At 37.6% G+C, this 20,193-nt stretch overlaps 1 protein-coding gene across 1 annotated transcript in view; it reads right to left on the bottom strand.

Annotated features, from left to right (window-relative positions):
- LOC113068294 (regulating synaptic membrane exocytosis protein 2) overlaps nucleotides 1-20,193 on the bottom strand; it is a 155,513-nt gene that overhangs the window by 32,255 nt on the left and 103,065 nt on the right. Inside the window, exons 18-27 of the mRNA XM_026240985.1 lie at nucleotides 12,707-12,775; nucleotides 11,577-11,712; nucleotides 7,575-7,661; nucleotides 7,121-7,192; nucleotides 4,993-5,088; nucleotides 2,580-2,639; nucleotides 2,329-2,403; nucleotides 2,015-2,062; nucleotides 992-1,048; nucleotides 416-601 (exon numbers count right to left, since the gene is read on the bottom strand). Coding sequence (XP_026096770.1) covers nucleotides 416-601; nucleotides 992-1,048; nucleotides 2,015-2,062; nucleotides 2,329-2,403; nucleotides 2,580-2,639; nucleotides 4,993-5,088; nucleotides 7,121-7,192; nucleotides 7,575-7,661; nucleotides 11,577-11,712; nucleotides 12,707-12,775 — 886 coding nt within the window. The remainder of the gene's footprint in view (nucleotides 1-415; nucleotides 602-991; nucleotides 1,049-2,014; nucleotides 2,063-2,328; nucleotides 2,404-2,579; nucleotides 2,640-4,992; nucleotides 5,089-7,120; nucleotides 7,193-7,574; nucleotides 7,662-11,576; nucleotides 11,713-12,706; nucleotides 12,776-20,193) is intronic.

Genomic DNA, 20,193 nt, shown 5'->3' with positions numbered 1-20,193 from the left:
AGGTGCTTGTGGCTGCTAAAGCTGCAAGGAAAGTGAAAAGGCCTAAATGCATGAACACATGGCACTCATAACAGCCCATAACTCAAAGCATAAACTGTTAAACAACAAATAAATAATGTTAGTAACACACTCACAAAACAAAACAAAAACAAAGTCAAAACAAAACTGTACGATGCCAGGTACACACCATTATATCTCGAGAGGATATAAGAGGTGTGTATAATCCAAATGAAAAGACATTAGTAGCAACAGTCATCACTATCCTCTACTCTATAAATGAAGATAAAATCATAAACAGCATCGTCACACAGGGTTAAAATAAGAGGAAGTGGATAGAGGTGCATTCCAGGTGACAGGAAGCAGAAGGCATGGGTTCGGTTAGCGCTTTAGAGCTTGTTGTGATGGGTCGGGTCACCTCGTTAAGGCAGGAGAGGGAGGGGCAGATCTCCCTGAAGGTAAGGATGGCATGGATCTCATGTAGCCAGAGTCTGGTCGCTCGGACGAGCGGGAGCGCGTGTAGACCGGTCGTTCCATCATGGGCCGCTGGTCAGCTGACCTGGACCTGTAATGCTCATGTCTGTCCACCATGCTGCGGCTATACCTGCAGAACGTTAGTCAAAAAGCCATGCTCAGCCGAGCCCCAGTGCATCATGGGATCACAGGGCATAAAATTACTCTCAGCTGTTAGGTCGCACCTGTGAAATGATATCGCTTGGCTAATAATTGTCACACACACACAAAAAGCAACTTTGAGTTTCAGCATTGGCAGCTCAGGAAAATCATAAATCGAAGAACCAAACTGGAGCAACCAAAAATAAGTGTTAACCAACAATTTGACACAAAACAAACAAACAGAAGTTTCAGGAGACTGCTGCAAAGAAAACAAGTGAACACATTTCATACTAACACAACTATAAGCCCCGTGTCTACTCTACTCCTTTACTCTCATACTCTTTCTATGGAAACACTAGCACAAATTCTGATGCATTACCTCAGATCTTCCTCAAAGTGCTCACGGTTAGCTAGGAACTCTGGGATATTGTCATCTCTATAGAGGTGCATAAGAGAAGAACATAAAAAGCTAATTTAGCAGCTCTTATAACAGTCAGGAGTTTCTAAACAGCGTTATTACATAAGATACCCTTGTGAAAAAAGTACTGAATGTGAAAACTGAAAAGTAACTCAGATTTGTTGTTGTAATGCGTTACCCCACAGCAAAATTAACTACTGTTTCTTAACACACTTAAGTGGACTTTTAAAAAGTGCACTTTGTAATTGTCAAATTAGAAGTTTTACTTTTAAATTCATTGTTTCAATACTCTTTTTTCCATGTTTTAAATGTACTTAATTGTACCTTTATCATTACAAATGAGTAATTACAAATATATTTAAATACACGACATAGAAGTTTCAATAGTGACATTCAATTATATTTTAGTTTACCATAAATGTTTGTAAATTGTTATGAAATAAAATATAGAGTACTTAGGTCCTCTCTAAGTAGGAAAAAACACTCTTAAGTTCAAATAATGCATTTAATACATTTTCATTGAATTGCAATTAACATGCATTTAAGTGTCTGAAACCATTGCATTCAGTACACTTAAGTATTTTAAAGCACTATTTTTTTGTAATAAGTAAATTTTTCCAAAAGATTACTTCTTTTTCTTTTCATACTGAAAATATTCTCTTCAAAGCGACATTCGGGTACTAGTTCAAACTAAACAAACTAAAACAAAATATAATTACATTCTAAAACCTAGCTACCATACTAAGACACTAAGATGATTCAGCTATGCTAATGCTAACACCAGTGATGTCATGAAATCCTCTATTTACATAAGAAGCAGCATATTCTTTGTTTTTAACTGTGCTTCTGCCATTATACCAGAAAAGCTGCCAGAATCCCAGAAAACATTAAAAATGCTGTAAAACGTGAAGGTCACAGGACAACTACAACAGCTAAATACAACTTGAGTCTGCACTGAAACTACTGCATTTAATGTAACTATACCTTTCTGTATCTGTAGAAGGCTCAATTTCTATCCTGGGGCACGTCCTACTGAATAAACCGGGTGTGGTGTGTTAGTGCCACACTTAGTACATACTATTCAGTACATATTTGCTTAAAAAGGTACAACAGTTCAGTATTTGAGAAAGTAAACAAATCAGCTCAAGCTTTAAATCCATTACTGGTATCCATTACGAGACAAAGCCTCAGTGGGAACATAAATGTGGCATCTGTTCCTGGCAGCTGATAACAGATGAGTAAAGAAAGAGTGAGCGTTTGTGATGTGCTGTGGGTGTTCATCTCTTCAGAAGTCTTACCTGCTGTCACCACTGGTTCCATTCATGACATGATTGGGCCACGGAGTAGATACATGATTGGGCCCATTGTAATATCTTTAAATGGAGGATGAGGATCGATAGATTGAAATGAAGAAAGGAAAGCATGGTTAGAATGAGCAACAGCTGAATTAGGGCAAGAGGTAAGGGTAATGTCTCTAACCAGTATAAAACAGTCCAATTATGGATGCATGAACAGAATGCATGTCTCAACTAAAGTATCCGGATTTTACCTCTCAGGAGATTCAAATGAGTCACTGTAGGCAGACATTTGTCTATCTCTCCTCATCCTCCTGAACACAAAATAACACACAATCAGATCCTATGTGACAACGTAACTCTGCCTGCCAGAAATAAGCCCAATGCCGCCGTAGGGTGCTATAGATTCACATAGCCATTCTCAATATTCATTTTCATTCATTCTCATGATATGGTATGATATATCACAATTTTTCCAAGATAATTGGATATTAGGATAATGGGACATTTAGGGATCACACTTTAGTTTGAGGACTCATTATCTTTATTAACTAACTATAAACTATGATTTATACATCAATAAACGCCTAATTATTGCTTATTAATAGTTAGTAAGGTAGTTATAAAGTTTTAGTTATGGGATCTGGTTAAAGGATCTAAAATATGCTTGTGCAGAACAAGCCATTGATATGTGCTGTATAAGTACTAATAATTAGCTAATACGTTAGTAATATGCATGCTAATAAGCAACAAGTTAATAGTTAGAATTGGTACCTAAACTTAAGTGTTACCATTTATGTATTTTGGTAGTTCACGCATTCCCTGCGAATCGAACCCATGACCTTGGTGTTGCAAGTGCAAAGCTCTGCTATTTGAGCCAGAGGAAATCTCTCAGGAAATCTAAGATTTTCAGGAAATAATAGACTGCCTGTGGTTGCTAAGGGATTCTGTGTGGCTTTTTAGCATGACGCTTTGGCAGAGGCATAGCGTGAACCAACTGCAGGGTAAGGCTAAAAGTAGCCTAATGTTAGTGTAATCTATTAACTATGCACACAACAAACCCATCTTTTTAGGCAATCAATAAAGCTGACTGCACTGTATGATGAATCTTTTACATTGCATGTACATCTGCACTCTGTTGTTTATGGTAAGAGAATTTGATAGAGTGCAGAATGTGAAGAAATCAAGCCATTTCAATAGGAAATTTCGTATGAGGGTGAACGGTTTCCCCACAAAGATTTCACAAGGTGTTAAAGTTGGTCACATGAACTCTATTAGTTTGAAAGTGGTATGGTTACATACACTAATTTTCATAAATTCAGATCAATTGTTTGAAAGCTTTTCAATCCTACTGAGGCATCAATCCGATTACTAAAGGATTATCTGGCTATATATAAACGATTTTTGAGCTATGGTTCATACATCACTTTACCTTTAACAATGGACCTACTTGTCTGCAGTTTTCTGCTATGTGGCCACAGCTATTTTCATTATTATATGAATGTCACGGTGTCTGGTCTGTGTTTCCCTTGGTGTCCACTAGTGGTCTCACTTCCCCATAGTCACTACATTTCCCACAAAGCCTTGTCCTTTCATCATGGTAATTGCACACCTGTTAATTGCACTCAGGTGTCTTCACTTTCATAGTCATTATCCTGTCTATTTAAACCGGTCTGTTTTCTGTCTGTGTCATGGAGTCCTTATTCACTCACTTCTCTTGGATCTCTCGTCTCTTGTGTCCCGATCGTTACACCTTAAACTAAACAACTTTCCCTCCCCAATCATTCAATTGATTTCAAGTGAAGACACCTGAGTGCAATTAACAGGTGTGCAATTACCATGATGAAGGGACAAGGATTTGTGGGAAATGTAGTGCCAGCGGTGAGGTGCCTATGGGGAAGTGAGACCACTAGTGGACACCCAGGGAAACACAGACCAGACACCGTGACAATGAAACCTGTGCAAAAAAATTCTATGTGAATCGCACCTCGGGGCCTCTGTAACCAAAGCTGGCTAGAATCACAATATCTGAGCATCCACTGAGCCTACAAAAACATCCTGAATATCTCACATTTCTAAATAATACATTCATATATAAGCATGGTGAACATCCACTATAGCTTGCAGTTTTTTGACAGGCAGTTCTGTCATAGAATGACGATAGTTGGCTTGGGACCGAAAGAACTAGAGCTCAGTCATCAAAACAGCACCAGCCGTCTAAAGAGCGGCGCTGAGGATACAATTCATTACACCATGGTGGGAAGGATGGAGTGGGACCTCCTAAGGACACACTGCACACATTTCCTTTGGGAAATATTGCTGGCGTACTTAGTGGCGCAGTTGGCAAAGTTACAATCTGAGGACTATCATGTTCTTTATCCTCCAGAGAGGCTCCTGCACAAAGCTTTCTCAATGGATGGAAGACTGATGCTACAACCAAAGAGTCTTTCAAATCTTTACTACATTTCTCTAAGAAAATGATATTTGCGTTATCATCTCCTAGAAACGGAAAGGTTTATTTAATTATTTTTTAACCAGGCATCATGCAGCCCTACATAAATGTGAAACGTTTTGAGAGGTGCCACTAGCTGCTCTATTCCAAACTACTACCCACAGCACTAATATGCAGCAGCATGAGAGCAAGAGTGAACCGCCTTGGTTTACTACCTGTCCAAGCTATCGTAAGCCCCGTCTGAGCAGGCACGGGCCATCCTAGTGGAGCGCAGTAACCTGACCGCGTCCTCCCGATAGAGGGGGTGCATGCTATGAGTCAGAACAGAAAGTGAGAGCGTGGTGGTTAGAGTCAGATGGGGAAAGTTGGTCTTATCTAGGTGATAAAGAGGCGGAGCTCTTAAACTCTCTTTGTCCGGAATTTCCTTTCTGAAAGAAGGCACATGTGAAGATCGCCCGAAGCACAAAAGCAGAAATCGAGTAACTTTGGGACGGAGAACTAGCAGATATGCAAAGCAATCAAAACTAAAGTTTTTACTAAACTATAATTTATGTTGCAGCACAACAGCAGCAACAAAGATTTGTTCATCCCACAGAAGTGTAGTGCTTTTCCAGTGGCGAGAATTAAAAATGTGCAAGAGCGATGACTTGTGTACATTACTATCGCACACCAGATAATACTAGTATACAGTGTTTGGATAATGCATTACAAGTAACAGGAGTCATATAGATAGATTTGCTCCAAGCAAATTAAAGGTCAAAGTATTGTTCGGGTTTCATACAGTATATCGTCATCAGAATACTGCAAACGCTATAGTACTGATCTGCACCATTTGAGAAAAGTGAATCAGGCAAAATCCATTCAGTTTTGCTCTTTGCCACTGAAAATTACAGTACCATTGAAAAGTATGGGGTCAAGAAATTAATACTGTTATTCAGCAAGGATGCATTACAGAGATTAAAAGTGACAGTAAAAACATTTACAATTTAACAGAGATTGCCATTTCAAATAACTGCTGTTTTTTTTAACTATCCATTCATCAATCTTAAAAATGCATCATGATTTCCACAAAAATATTAAGCAGCACAACAATTTTTTACATTGATACAACTAATAATAAATGTTTCTTGAGAAGGAAATCATCATATTATACTGATTTCTGAATGATCATGCAACACTGAAGACTGGAGTAATGATGCTGAAAATACAGCTTTGCATCACAGGAATAATTTACATTTTACAATATATTCAAATAGAAAACAGTTAAATTAAATGATAATAATATTTAACAATATTATTGTTTATATATATATACATTTTTTTACTGTGTTTTGTGAGCAAAAGAGACTTTTGGAAAAAAACAAACAAACAAATAAAAGTAAATGACTTGACCCAAACTTTTGAACAGTAGTGTATTTTGTCCTTCAGTTTGTAAACAATACAAACAAACAAACCGCATTTACAATAATACATTTACAATGGCACATAAACAGATGTGACATGTTATATAATACATGTTTAAAATAAATGAAATGAGACAAGTAATCTGGTAACTTTTCCATAAGTAAGAAGAGCTTTAAAGTAAGTGAGAAATGAGTGCATTACTACTTAAGTGTCTTACTGTAAAGGCGGTTTTGTTTTGTTTTTACAAAGCTGAAGTGCAATTTTCAAATGATTTTCTATGGTAATGGACAGTGAATATTCCCTTACAGTACTAAGAAAGTGAGAAGCTGCATCCCAAATGACGCACTGTACACTATGCACTCATACACTATGTACTTACATACTGTGTCCTCAACCATGTAGTGTATGAATAATCATTTATAATCAGAGTATGATAGCCCCTACCCTTTGCTGTGTAATCAAAGTTGCTTGAGACAGTTGAGTGTATCAAGTGTCCAACATTCCACACTTAATTTTTTTTTTTTTCTGGTTATTTAAGTGCATCATCCGGGTGTTTAAAGTGCACTGTTTATTTTTGGAATTTTCAGTGTGAACAAACTACTCACACTATTTATAGTACAAAACATCATAGAATAGTGCATAAATACGTGATTTGGGACGCACCTAGAGTATCAGTAACAAATGTTTTCTCGTGTAAAAACATGACTCCTAAGATTTGATATAATATGTATGAGCTCATTCACTTATCTTCATTTCAAATTTATAATGAATAAAGTGAGAGGATCAACCTCTTCTACAGTGCTGTGTGGGAAAGCTATCACCTGTCAATCAACTAGCAGCAGGGGGAAGTGGGCAGGTGAAAGTGAGAGGAGCGCTGTGATTGGACAGAAGGGGGAGGTGGGCAGGGTCGTGTGACACTGCTCTGGCCTGACTGAATACCTGGGGTCCTGGATAGCGGGGTCGACGCTTGGCTGTCTGTGTCTGGTTCGAGGAGGGAGGGTAAGATACTGGCTGCAACCACAGGGAGTAAAGAACAGAAATATGGTTGAATGGAGCTATTGAATATGGAGCGATGGAAAGATAGCGAAAGCGAGAGATTGACAGATTAAATGAGAGAGTGATGTCAAAGACAATTGTGGAGGAATCAATTTATTCCTCCTTTCCTGAAACAAAGTAAACCTTTCAATAGTTCTCACTGTATGGCACATTTAATCATATTTCTCATTTCAATAATCATGTTAAAGGAAAAGATGAAGGTATGTGGAGACACTCCCATTTATGTTCCCGGTATCATAAAAGGCCATCTAGAAAACGCTAAGATTTTGAATGGCACAGGAAACACAAGTGCTGTATGTAAACTCGGGCATCTGGAGTATGTTTTGAGAACTCGTACCTGTCTGGTGAGTATCTGTCTTCAGACAGGCGATGTCGGGGGCCATACTGCGAGGGTCGTCCTCTCACACCGTGGTCTAAACTTCGACTGAAGGAGAGCAGAGAAAATGAAAGCCCTATTTAGCTTTAATTTTATTTTATATAAGACATTTTAGTAATTCAAGGAATTTGGTAACATTTTATTTTTAGGGACCAATACTCACTATTAACTAATTGCTTGTTAGCATGCACATTACTAGCATACTGGCTGTTCTTTAGTACTTATAAAGCACATATTAATTACTTATTCTGCATGATCATATTTTAAAGGGGGGTGAAATGCTCGTTTTCACTCAAAATCCTGTTAATCTTGAGTACCTATAGAGTAGTACTGCATCCTTCATAACTCCAAAAAGTCTTTAGTTTATATTCATAAGAGAAAGATAGTCTGTACCGATTTTTCCCGGAAAAACACGACCGGCTGGAGGCGTGACGTGTGGGCGGAGCTAAAGAATCACGAGCGCGAATAGGCTTTTGTGTTGAGAGCACGTGGAAGCTGTGACATTACCGTGAGGGAAAACCCATCATCCAAAATCAGAATCAGATCCAGAGGCTGAAACTGAACGAGAGCAGCAGCAGCTACGACTCGCACCGAGCGGGGCTCGAACCCCGCACTAACAAGGAGGCAGAGATATTTGAAGCAGTTTTACTCACCGCCTGCGGTTCCAACACACGATCGTGACCCTTTTTCGTTGGGACTGCATCATCCTTAAGAAATAAACGATACGCAAATCCATCGTCAAACTGGGCCTTGTGAACAAGCATCTTCGAAATGCAGGGAACAAACAAAAACACTTGCACAACTCCGTTGATGCTCTGTAAAAATAAACTCCATCCACTGGTCCCTTAATGCTGTTTCTCTTTTGGTAATCTGTGCAGGGTTGTCTTGCCCTGGCAACCAAAAACACACTTCTTTTGTGACTTTTCGCGAAGCTCTCGCTCTGATCAGTGAATCGCTCTGATCAGTGAAATGTCTGTGCTGCTCAGCCTCGCTATACGGGAGCGTGCGCTCTTCCGGCAAACGTGCCCTCAGGACCCATATAAGGAAATTCCGCTCCATCTAACGTCACACAGAGCCATACTCGAAAAAAACTTTCCGAAACTTGTGACAAACCGGAAGGAGTATTTTGGGAACAAAAATACTCCTTCAAACGTACAACTTAATTTTTTAAACTTTGTCCATGTTTAGCATGGGAATCCAACTCTTTAACAGTGTAAAAAACTCAGTATGCATGAAATAGCATTTCACCCCCCCCTTTAAATTAAATTAAATTAAATTAAATTTATGCATTTAACAGACGCTTTTATCCAAAGCGAATTGCAGTTCATTCAGGCTATCAATTTTTACATATCATGTGTTCCTGGGGAATCGAACCCCCAACCTTGCACTTGCTTGCTTCCTAAGTGGATCCCATACTGTATGTCCACGGTATAGCCTCAGAGCCCGTGTTCCCTGGCAGATTTCTGCCAATTCCAAGAGGGTTACAATCACCTCCAATCTCCAATATGCGCCTAACAGCTGTTCATATGTGTAATTGCCTCAGAAGCCTCCTTTGGGAAGGCTGGGGCTTCTGCAGCATCCCTCTTACAAGTGGAGCGGGTACATTTTCCCAGTGTTATACAGTCTTACTGAGTAGGTAGTGCCATAGTAGCATTAGCTGGTCTTCTTGTGCTGAGCCAGAAAATAGGGGAGCAGGTGGATTTCACAGGACACTGGAAGGGGCAGTTGCTGTGGCCCTTTGGTAGGGATCCCAATTTGTTGGTTACCTGACGTCGAGAGTGACCGACTGAAAGAGAACGTCTTGGTTACGTACGGTTACCCTCGTTCCCTAAAGGAGGGAACGGAGACGTCATGTCCCATCGCCACAGCTCCTGTACCACCGCTGAGCAGCCAGGTCACCGGCTCTGCTCCACAGCAAAAACCAGAATATGAGGTGCACCTGCTGCCTACTTATACTCACGCTGTGATTAGTGTTGCTTTTGTCAATGAAAATTATGACTAAATATTGTTGTCAACGAACCTTTATCACGTGACGAAAACGAGACGAGACAGCGTAAATGCTGGTCATGTGCCGATGACTATAATAAAATTTTGTTGACGAATAAAAACAAGACTAAATGTGGTTAACAAAATAGAAACTATGCTAAAATGTCTCTTCATTTCCGTTGACCAAAACGAGGCCAAACTAAATGTTATAACGTTATTTCGTCTAGTTTAGTCACATTATTATTATTTTGCAGTATTTCTGTTTCCTGTGTCTCACTTCAGAGGCTGAGTCAGGTCGCACTTCCTCAAGCCCCACTCACGGCATTATGCCGTCAGGTACTTATACTATATTAACTGGGTTAAATTGAATTGTATTACTAAAGAGAGGCTAAAATACAATTGTCATTGACTAAAACTAGACTAAGGCTACGTTCACACTGCAGGCTGAAACGACCCAATTCAGATTTTTTTGCCCCTATGCGACCTGTATCTGATCTTTTCACGACAGTCTGAACGACACAGATCCGATCTTTTCAAATTTGACCCAGGCCACTTGGGTTTGTGGTCCTGAATCCGATACGTATCCGATCTTTTGAAATGCGACCTCCGTCTGAACGGCCAGGCCACATGTATCCGACCTGTACGTCATTGATACGCTACAAACGTCATAATTTTGCGTTGAAGTAGGCGGGAACGAGAAGATAAACAACAAGTATTAGTTTTTCTATATTAGTGAAGCCACTCACATCAGTATCATTCCCACCACTCCTGGCTGCGACCCCGCACCCACACGTTTCTCTGTACTGACGTTGCTAACACTGCTCCACAAAACACCATGGCCAAAAACCTTGCTCGTTGGGAAAATAGCTTTAATATTGCAAAAAGAGCTTCGCTGTTGACTACACTGTTGTTGACACCCATGTTTAACGTTAGCTACTTCCGCAAACAACGTGTGACGTCGTTGACCGCTGAGTACTCTTCTGCGCATGCGGGTCACTTCTGGGTCAATTCACGTTCACACAGGAAATCACAAAAGGATCTCCTGTTAATAGGAAATGTGAACGGCCTTGCAAAAAAATTCAAAATTGAGCATTAAGCCCTGCAGTGTGAACGTAGCCTAAATGTCATCAGTTTTCGTTGACTAAAACTAGATGAAAATAGTCAAGGAAAATTCTGACTAAAATAAGACAAAAATGCTCAGACTTTTAGTCGACTGAAACCTGACTAGACTACAAAGAGTATGAACGCCACTAAAGCTAATAAAAACTAAAATGACAGCTTCACACAAAGACTAGACTAAAATGTAAATAAAAAAGGCAGCCGAAAACAACACTAGCTATGATCAGCGGCAGCTGGACGCAATTATCGCATGCCAATGTGCATTGGCTCGTTTAGTTTACATTCAAAGTAGATTGGTCTATCTAAGCGATATCCTAATTCGTCGGTCATCTGACGTGAGGTCTCAGTTCCCTCCTTCAGGGAACAAGGGGTTGCCATACGTAACCGAGATGTTAATATTACTAACATTATAAAAGATATTTTTTTTAATGACCAATTTCCACTCTCTTTCTGGGCTGCTGATCTGATTTGTGTAAATGCTCCGCTCACATGTGAAATGAGCAACAGCGCTGTGTTCACTGAACTGTGCTTGTACAAACTGCACAGTTGTACCACCTATTAAGATCAGCCTGAAACCATCAGAGACATTGTTAAAAATGAACATCCGCCACTAGCTTTTAATGCTGGGTTCCTGGAGCAGCAGAACATTCGGCAAACCATCCTGATCTCTTAAATTTAGCATTCGTTAAATGCCACCTGGATGGACATGACTGATAAAAAACATACGTTTTATCCATTTGATGTCAGAAAGCTAGAGAAAGAGACGATTTTGCTAAATTGTTTCCATAAATCATCTTTTTTGGACTGGGGAGAAAATTGACCTCTTGACACATACCTAATGTGTGTATGTGTTTGTACCTTTGTGGTGGAGGGACACTGGGTGAGCGTGAGCGTGTGCGGGTCATGTCCGATCGGGAACAGTGATTGGATGACATCACCTGCTCTGGGACAGACAGAGTGGAGCTCTGGAAATCCCTGCCATTGTGCCGGTAATCTGAAGAGAGCAAACAAAGCACAACACATTTACTTCAGCAATGCCATTTAACGACCAAATCATATCTCTTACATTCACTGAAAAATAGGAATAAAGTAGGACCTAATACAATGGCATTCAGACATTTTAGGTGGTACTGTATGTGGTCTCTCATACAGTCCAACTCTATTTACAGTGATGCAAAACTAATGCTGTCAGTCTGAAATGACGGTGAGTCGGGATGCTGAGTCGGGAGATTAAAGTTCACAGTAATCTTCTCTCTGACAATATCCTTTAATTTGATTTGTTGATTAGCATGTGTGAATGCACACAAAGACTGGGACAAGCCAGGTACAATCAGACATGGAAAAGATCATTACAGACACAGCTGACATTTATTCATTTATTCAGATCAGATTGTGCATCCTTAAATCAGTGTGTGTTCAAAAGTTTGGGGGGTCAGTAAGATTATTATTATTTTTTTAATAAATGAATACTTTTACACAGCAAGGATGCATTTAACTGATCTAAATTACAGTAAAGACGGCACTTATGTTTCTATTTTTATTAAATGCTAAACTTCATCAAAGATGCTAAAAAGGCAGCAAAATACAAAATATGCAAATGCATCATGTTTGTTGAGCTGCAAATCAGTATATTAGAGTGATTTCTGAAGGATCATGTGACATTGAAGACTGGAGAAATGATGCTGAAAATCCAGCTTTGATCACAGAAATAAAACACATTTTAAATTATATTGACATAGAAAACTGTTATTTTGAATTGAAATAATATTTCACAATATTACTGTTTTTACTGTAATTTTGATCAAATAAATGCAGCCTTGGTAAGCAGAATAGACTTCTTTCATATTAACATATTAAATGTTTTTGATACATAAAAATGACTGAATTGAATCGAAAAGAAATGAATAAAATGCTTTCAAGGACACTCAAGTTTTCAGTTTTGTAAGAAGAGAGCGGCGCTAAAGCAGGGAGAGGTGACTTAGCTGTACCTGAGATAACACCAATCCCGTCTTCACAGTCGTAATCAGAGAACTCGCCGTCACTGATTCTCTGTGACCCTGAGAGAGAGAGAGAGAGAGAGAGAGAGAGAGAGAGAGAGAGAGAGAGAGAGAGAGAAAGGAACATCACAAGGGTCATAATGAAGAAAAGACCCTCTTAACGTGTGTTGTTATCCACAGGAAGCTAAGTCAGGTAAAGTAATCTAGCTAGGCTTATGGCACAGCAGACACACATACTAAATGAGCATTATGTTATCATAAAAGATTATAAGGGATGAACCAATACAGAAATTATTATATTAATTAATTGTTTCATACATATTTTATATTAAACTTAAATTAAAATATATTTTTTAATTAATTCATTTCACTTTTAATTTATTATATATATTATTATATAATATATATTTTTTATTATATAATTGAATATATTTTTACATTTCATTTTATAGTGGTCAGTCATTTTTATGTGGCTGATATGTTGTCAGATATTATAGATATGTACAGTCTGGCCTGACATTTTTAAAACAAATACTTCACTTTTACATTTTTAAGTGAAATGATTTGTACTTTTAAAAGCTTATGAGTAAACAGTTTGAACTAAAAAAAAAGTAAAAAGAGAGCTGATATTGTAAAACTGATTATAATGAATATAATGAAAATGAATTTATTCCACAGGATAAAATAGTAATAATAATAATAATTAAAGCTGCAAGCAGCGATGAACGGGCCCTCGCACCCGGGCTCACCGGCAGCGAGTGGCTTTAGTTAATAGGTGAACGGTGAGAAATATGCGTTTAAACTCATAAATATAAGTAGAATATATGAATGTTTATTCCATATATGTGCCAATCTTCCTGTTGCCAGCAGGTGGCGCTATCATTGTAATGGAATATTGGCCTTCAGATGTGTTCAGGGCAGGACTTTTATCGAACATGTGAGGTTTGGGGAGGATTGGACATTTTATGCCTGAGTTACAACAACTTCTCTTGCTGTGGCGAGACATCAAAATTTGTCATGGCTCCATGTACACGCCCTTTAACAAAAACTCAAGATCTCCACAAGTTAACATTGCACAGGCCTTTAGATTAGACTGAATAAAAAAAATACTTTAATCTCAAAAAAATTCTAGGAGTAGTTTGTTGCAGCGTAAAACATGTCACTTCCTGTTGCCAGCAGGTGGCGCTATGACTATAACTGAAAATGGGCATGTAGATCTATTAAGGGCAGAAGTCTTATCTAACATGTGAAGTTTGGGGCAGATTGGACATTGTATGTCTGAGTTACAGCAACATCCTTTTTCATGGCGAAACATCGAAATTTGGCAGGCCGCCATGGACACGCCCTTTAACGAAACCTCAAGATCTTCGCAATTTAACATCACAAAGGCCTTTAGATTACATTGAAGAAGTTTGGTGTTGATCTGAATAAATCTCTAGGAGGAGTTCGTTAAAGTACAACCCCTGAAAATGGCAAAAACAACACCAATTTTGAAGGGAAAATTCTAAATAACCGACTTCCTGTTGGGATCCGGATTTCGTACCAAGAGACTTTTTTGTAGGTATTGGAGTGTTACATGTGTGTACCAATTTTTGTACATGTACGTGAAACATAGCTTGAGGCGCACTCCGTTGAAAGTGTATAGGTGGCGCTATCGAGCCATTCTGCCACACCCAGTGGAATATTGGCCTGCAGATCTGTTCAGGCCAGGACTCTTATCACACATGTGAAGTTTGGGGAAGATCGGACATTTTATGCCTGAGTTATAACATCTTTTATTCCCATGGCGAGACATCGAACTTCGTTGCGGCGCCATGAACAAGCCTTTTAACGAAAATTCAAGATCTTCGAAACTGAACATGGCACAGGCCTTTAGATTAGACTGACCACAAAAAAGACATTGATGTCATAAAATTTGTAGGAGTAGTTCGTCGCAGCGTAAAATATGTCACTTCCTGTTGCCAATAGGTGGCGCTATGACTATAACTGAATATGGGCATGTCAATCTGTTCAGGTTCGGAGTCTCATCAAACATGTGATGTTTGGGGCAGATTGGACATTGTATGTGTGAGTTATAGCAACTTCATTTTTCAAGGCGAATCATCGAAATTCGCCAGGCCGCCACGGACACGCCCTTCAACGAAAACCCAAGATCTTCGCAATTTAACATCGCTAAGGCCTTTAGATTAGGCATACCAAATTTGGTGTTGATTTGAAGAAATCTCTAGGAGGAGTTCGTTAAAATACAACACATGGAAATGACCAAAATTACACAAAAAATGCTCATAATATTAAAAATAACCGACTTCCTGTTGGGTTTAGAATTTCGCTCCAAGAGTCTTTTTTGTAGGTATTGGTGTGTTACATATGTGTGCCAATTTTCGTGCATGTACGTGAAACATAGCTTGAAGGCTGTTGATTTTCTTGGTATAGGTGGCGCTGTCGAGCCATTTTGCCACACCCTCTTCTGAATCCTATATCACACGAAAATTTTCACCAGGTTTGACGCGTGTGCAAAGTTTCATGACTTTTTGAGCATGTTAAAGCCCTCAAAAATGCGATTCATTCGGGAGAAGAAGAAGAAGAAGAAATATAGCTGCAAGCAGCGATGGCGGGCTCAAGCCACCAATGCCATCACCACCCCGGTGGCATCAGGTAAACTGTGCCCAGCGGGCACATGCATTCACAATATCCCTCTGGCAGTGAAGTTTTAAGGGATATGGCAGTTAAAGGGTTAATCCGAATCATCTAGACTTTAAAATCACATTCACAGAACTATATATATATATATATATATATATATATATATATATATATATATATATATATATATATATATATATATATATATATATATATAACTTTAGTAACACTTTACAATAAGATTTCATTTATAAACATTATGTTAAAAACTAAACTTATAACTAAAGTTATATATTCAGGGCGTTGCCTGTTACGTTGTTTGGGTTATTGGGCTACCTTGTTGAACGCATATCATTATATTTCTCTCTCTCTCTTTTTTTTTTTTTTTTCAAATATAATTAATTACTCCAACGAACCGTTCGGTATACATAATGCGTACCGCGTACCGAACCGAAAGCGTCGTACCGAACGGTTCAATACGAATACACGTATCGTTACACCCCTAATATATATATATATATATATATATATATATATATATATATATATATATATATAACTTTAGTAACACTTTACAATAAGATTTCATTTATAAACATTATGTTAACATGAATAATATTTATATAGAATTGATTCATGTCAGTTAATATTCCAAACTTAAACATTAAAACATTGTTTTATTGTGATTTTTTTCCAAGCACATTTTACCAATTCCAAACCATATCAATCTTAATAACTACCATTATTTTTTATTTAATCATTTATGAGTGCTATACAATAGTCCAGGAAACCTGGAAGAGAAAAACTCCTTATATTCATGTGTGCAGAATCATTAGCCATGTTTTCTTTTACAGATGAAATGCGCTAAAAAAGAGTTTTAACTCAAACTGTTTTAACTCAAAGTCGAAAATTATGAAATACCCATGAGAAATATCAAACACAAATGCAATACAGAAATGGATAAATTAAGACTTGACCATTGTACAAAAATGCTGACAGGGTCATGAGGTCAGAAAAGAAGAAGAAAAAAACAGGTTAAGAAGAACTGACAAAAAGAATAGCAAAATAATTAGGAATTAATGTGAAGATTAATTTTTAGTCAATTCTGCAAGACAGACTTTCAGGAAAGGAGGTGGAATAAAAATGAGCTCCTAAATCTTAATTCCGGATTCAGGAAAATATATTCCTCAAACCATCGGACAAGAGAAGGTGGTGCTGGTCCTTCACGAGTCACTCTAATCTGTTCATAAAGCCTATATATAAAGTCTTAATATATAGTATTTCACAATACTTCATGGTATTCTAATTAAATCATTTTTTGGAATCTTAGATCTCTCAGAACCTGACACATTGTAATTCTGAGACTCCAGGAAAGTGGCAGTTCTGTAAAATGTTGGCACTGGAGACTAAATGCTCCCTGATAGTTTCACACCTAATTCACTTAACACACACACACACATTACCTACAGTGACAGAGGGACAGAGTGACATCAGATGTATGATAGTTTTTTAATTTTCTATCATCCATATAGTGTTGTATAGTCATGAAACTATTGTCATGAGACCAGTCATTCTGAGGAAATATGCCTCAGAATGACTGGTCTTCTATGTGTACATTTTTTTTGAAGTGTTTAGAAGCTGCACTTTAAAAAAATAAAAAGACATTTACTGGTTCCTTTTTTACTATTATTTCAAAAAATCACCACGACAAAACCATTCAAGCTATCCAAAATTCATTCACACCTGTTCTGTAAGATTAATTCTTTAAACAGTGGTAAAAGAGGATGTGATGCTGAACCTTCAAGAGTCACTCAAAACGTATCTGTCCATAAAGCCTATAAAGAATTATTCTTAATATACAGTTCACAATACTTCAGCTTGTTATTCTAATTAAGTGAGGGTCATTTTATCAGTAAAATTCCTAAAATACATATTATTTTATTTGAAAGATTTCTATAAATGATTTAAATCATACTAGTTTCTACAATAATTATTTAAAAGTAATCCTATAGCTCCCTCTGGTGGCCATTATAGGTACTAAGAATTGCAAGCTTGATTTATAAGTTATGATAGTTTTAATTTTATGCTGGCTCTTGAAAATGATAAAGCTATGAAACTTACTGTGCTTCCTTCAAATGAGGACTTCTACTTATATAAAAAATTATGAAGAGTTAGAATGAAAATTTGTAAAGATATAGTAAAATAACTATTGTATTTTTTTATGTTACTTTAATAAATCTCTATGGCAACACCATTTAAGGTATCCTAAACCCATTCACAATTTAACATCTCAGTATATTGGCATCATGTTGAAAAAGGAGTATGGAGTAGTATGAGGAGGAGTATGAATTCATTTACAGGCTGATTTTATTATAAATCCACAATAAAATTTCTGAGTTCTGTATCAATCTGTGTTATTGTTTGTTTATTTTTATCTTTTATTTTTCATAGGAAGATAACTTACTCTCCTTTTTAATAAATGTGCTTATAAACCAAGGACAAGCTATTTATAGCTGTATTTATAAACTGCTTACTACTGACTATTAATATTGGGACAAGGCTTTATAAAGCATGAACTGACTATTTACTAATGAGTGCAGTTATTATAAAGTGTTATCAATGCATTTGCTAATGTTAACAAATTAGACATTATTTTACAGTGTTATCAAATCCTTAAATGACTCATAAGCATTTGTGAAAGTTCTGCTTGCATTACAGCTTAGTATTGATCTGTGAGCTGAACAGATGTACTGTTACATCCATGAGATTTTGTTTTTATTGTAATACACAAACTATGAAATTATACAAAATGTATAAAAAGGTAAATAAATAAATACGCACACATTAAAAAAGCAGCCAAGAATGAGTTTCCTTTTTTATATAGATTACAATTGAAGACAGAAGCAAGTGGTAAATGTTGTCACTTTAATATTCAAATCCAGTAGATCCACTTCAGATTTATTTCTCAACAGTTTATGTTCACGTGGCTGTTTTCGTTTATATTCGCCAAGCTATTATGTGTTTTGAAATAATCTTGTCCGTTATGTGTTCGTTCGTACGACGAAAGACAGAAACCTGCAGCTCGAGAGATATGTTATTCTGCCAGTCGCGCTTGCACACTTAAACAGGTCACAAACACCTGCATTTAGCTCTTGTAGTGTTACAATGGGTTTATTGTGTGCATTTGTGGTAATATTTTATTTAAAAAAGCTCTTAAACAAGAATAAATTCGTTTGTTTTGAGCTCGACACTGTACGCGCTGATCGGAGGCGGTGATTTCAGATAGGCAGCTGCAAATATTTCATTTTCACACAAACAGTTCAAAAACATCTGAATTTAGCTCTTGGTGTGTTCTAATTGGTTGATTGTGTGATATCGCTGTAATAATTTATTTTTAAAAGCTTTAAAACAGGAATAAATTCGTTTTCTCTGAGCTCTTTACTCCAGACGCTCGTGATCACAGCGGTGATTCATCTCTCCTATTTCTCACGTATCTCTGGCCAGAAATAATTTATCCATGAGCCCTGAACCGGTAATAATCAGATATGTTGGTTTAGCTTGTCAGTGTGAATTAAATCTAAGTATTTGTTTGTATTTTTAACCGATTTAAAAGTGAAAGTAAAAGTCCGGGAATTGAACCTGTAGGGGCGCAATTTCTCTCAGACAATGGAAGTCTGAAGCACATATACTCAAACAGAGGGACAGAGTGAGATGAGATGTCTGAGAGTTTTTTTAATTTTCTGTTATCCATACAGTGTTGTAAAGTCTTGAAACTATGCATATTTCCTCAGAATGACTTTTTCATCTGTATGAAAAAAATTCTTTGACGTGTTTGGAAGCTGCAATTTAAAAATACAATAATGATTCCCTTTGTAAGGTCTTTTAAAAAAATCACCACGGCAAAACCATTCAAGCTATCCAAAATCCATTCACAATTTAAGTTCCTATCAGAAATACTGATGTGTGTTCAGAGTTTTGTGAAATTCTAAGTATGTTATTTGCCTCAAAATCACCTGAGAAGTATTCCAGTTTGACATGTTGCCACGCCAACAATTTTTTAGATATCAATATCCCCCTTGCAGATTTATATCGGCTGTGTTTTAACATTATTCTGATGAAGTTTGAAGCAAATCGAGTAATAATAAGATGCTGAATTCAAATCATTTTGAAAATGACACACTTCCTTCTGCCAGTTGGTGGCGCTATAACTTTGACTCCTAATAGTCACATATATGCGATCGACATCATACAACGAATAATCTGATGAAGTTTGATTAAAATCAGGAAATGTATGTGGACGGTATTAGACACTTCCTGTTTCTCATTTCTCGCCATAATTTCAACGCCTCGCCACGAGCAAACCGTTCGAGATATCAAAAATCCCCTGGCAATTTTTCATCCCCAGTGTCTTGAGATCATGTTGACCGAGTTTGGCGGCAATCGAGAAAAAAACCTATGACAAGTATTTCAAATTCCAGAGCATGCGCTTTTTACATAACTCTAAATAGCTGACTTCCTGTTGGGTGGAGCCTATGACATGCAATACGAAAGTTGTTCGGCACGATGAGATCTATATGTGTACTGAGTTTCATATGAATATGTGCAAGTATGTGTGAGCTATACATCAACATTTCTGACTGTGTTCCAGGGGGCGCCGTAGAGCCCCTGTGCCACGCCCGGGTCCCAGCCTCTGCAGGCTCCTAAAGGCCACAGATTCCAAAGTGTGCGCAAATTTTCAAGAGTTTTTGAGTATGTTAAGGACCCCAAAAGCCCCCACAACTTTGACGAAAAATTTGAATACTAAACCCTAAATAGCCAACTTCCTGTTGGGCGGA

The sequence above is a fragment of the Carassius auratus genome, linkage group LG44F, assembly GCF_003368295.1.
Source record: "Carassius auratus strain Wakin linkage group LG44F, ASM336829v1, whole genome shotgun sequence".
Lineage (NCBI taxonomy): Eukaryota > Metazoa > Chordata > Actinopteri > Cypriniformes > Cyprinidae > Carassius > Carassius auratus.
This window is presented reverse-complemented; position numbering and strand designations above follow the sequence as displayed.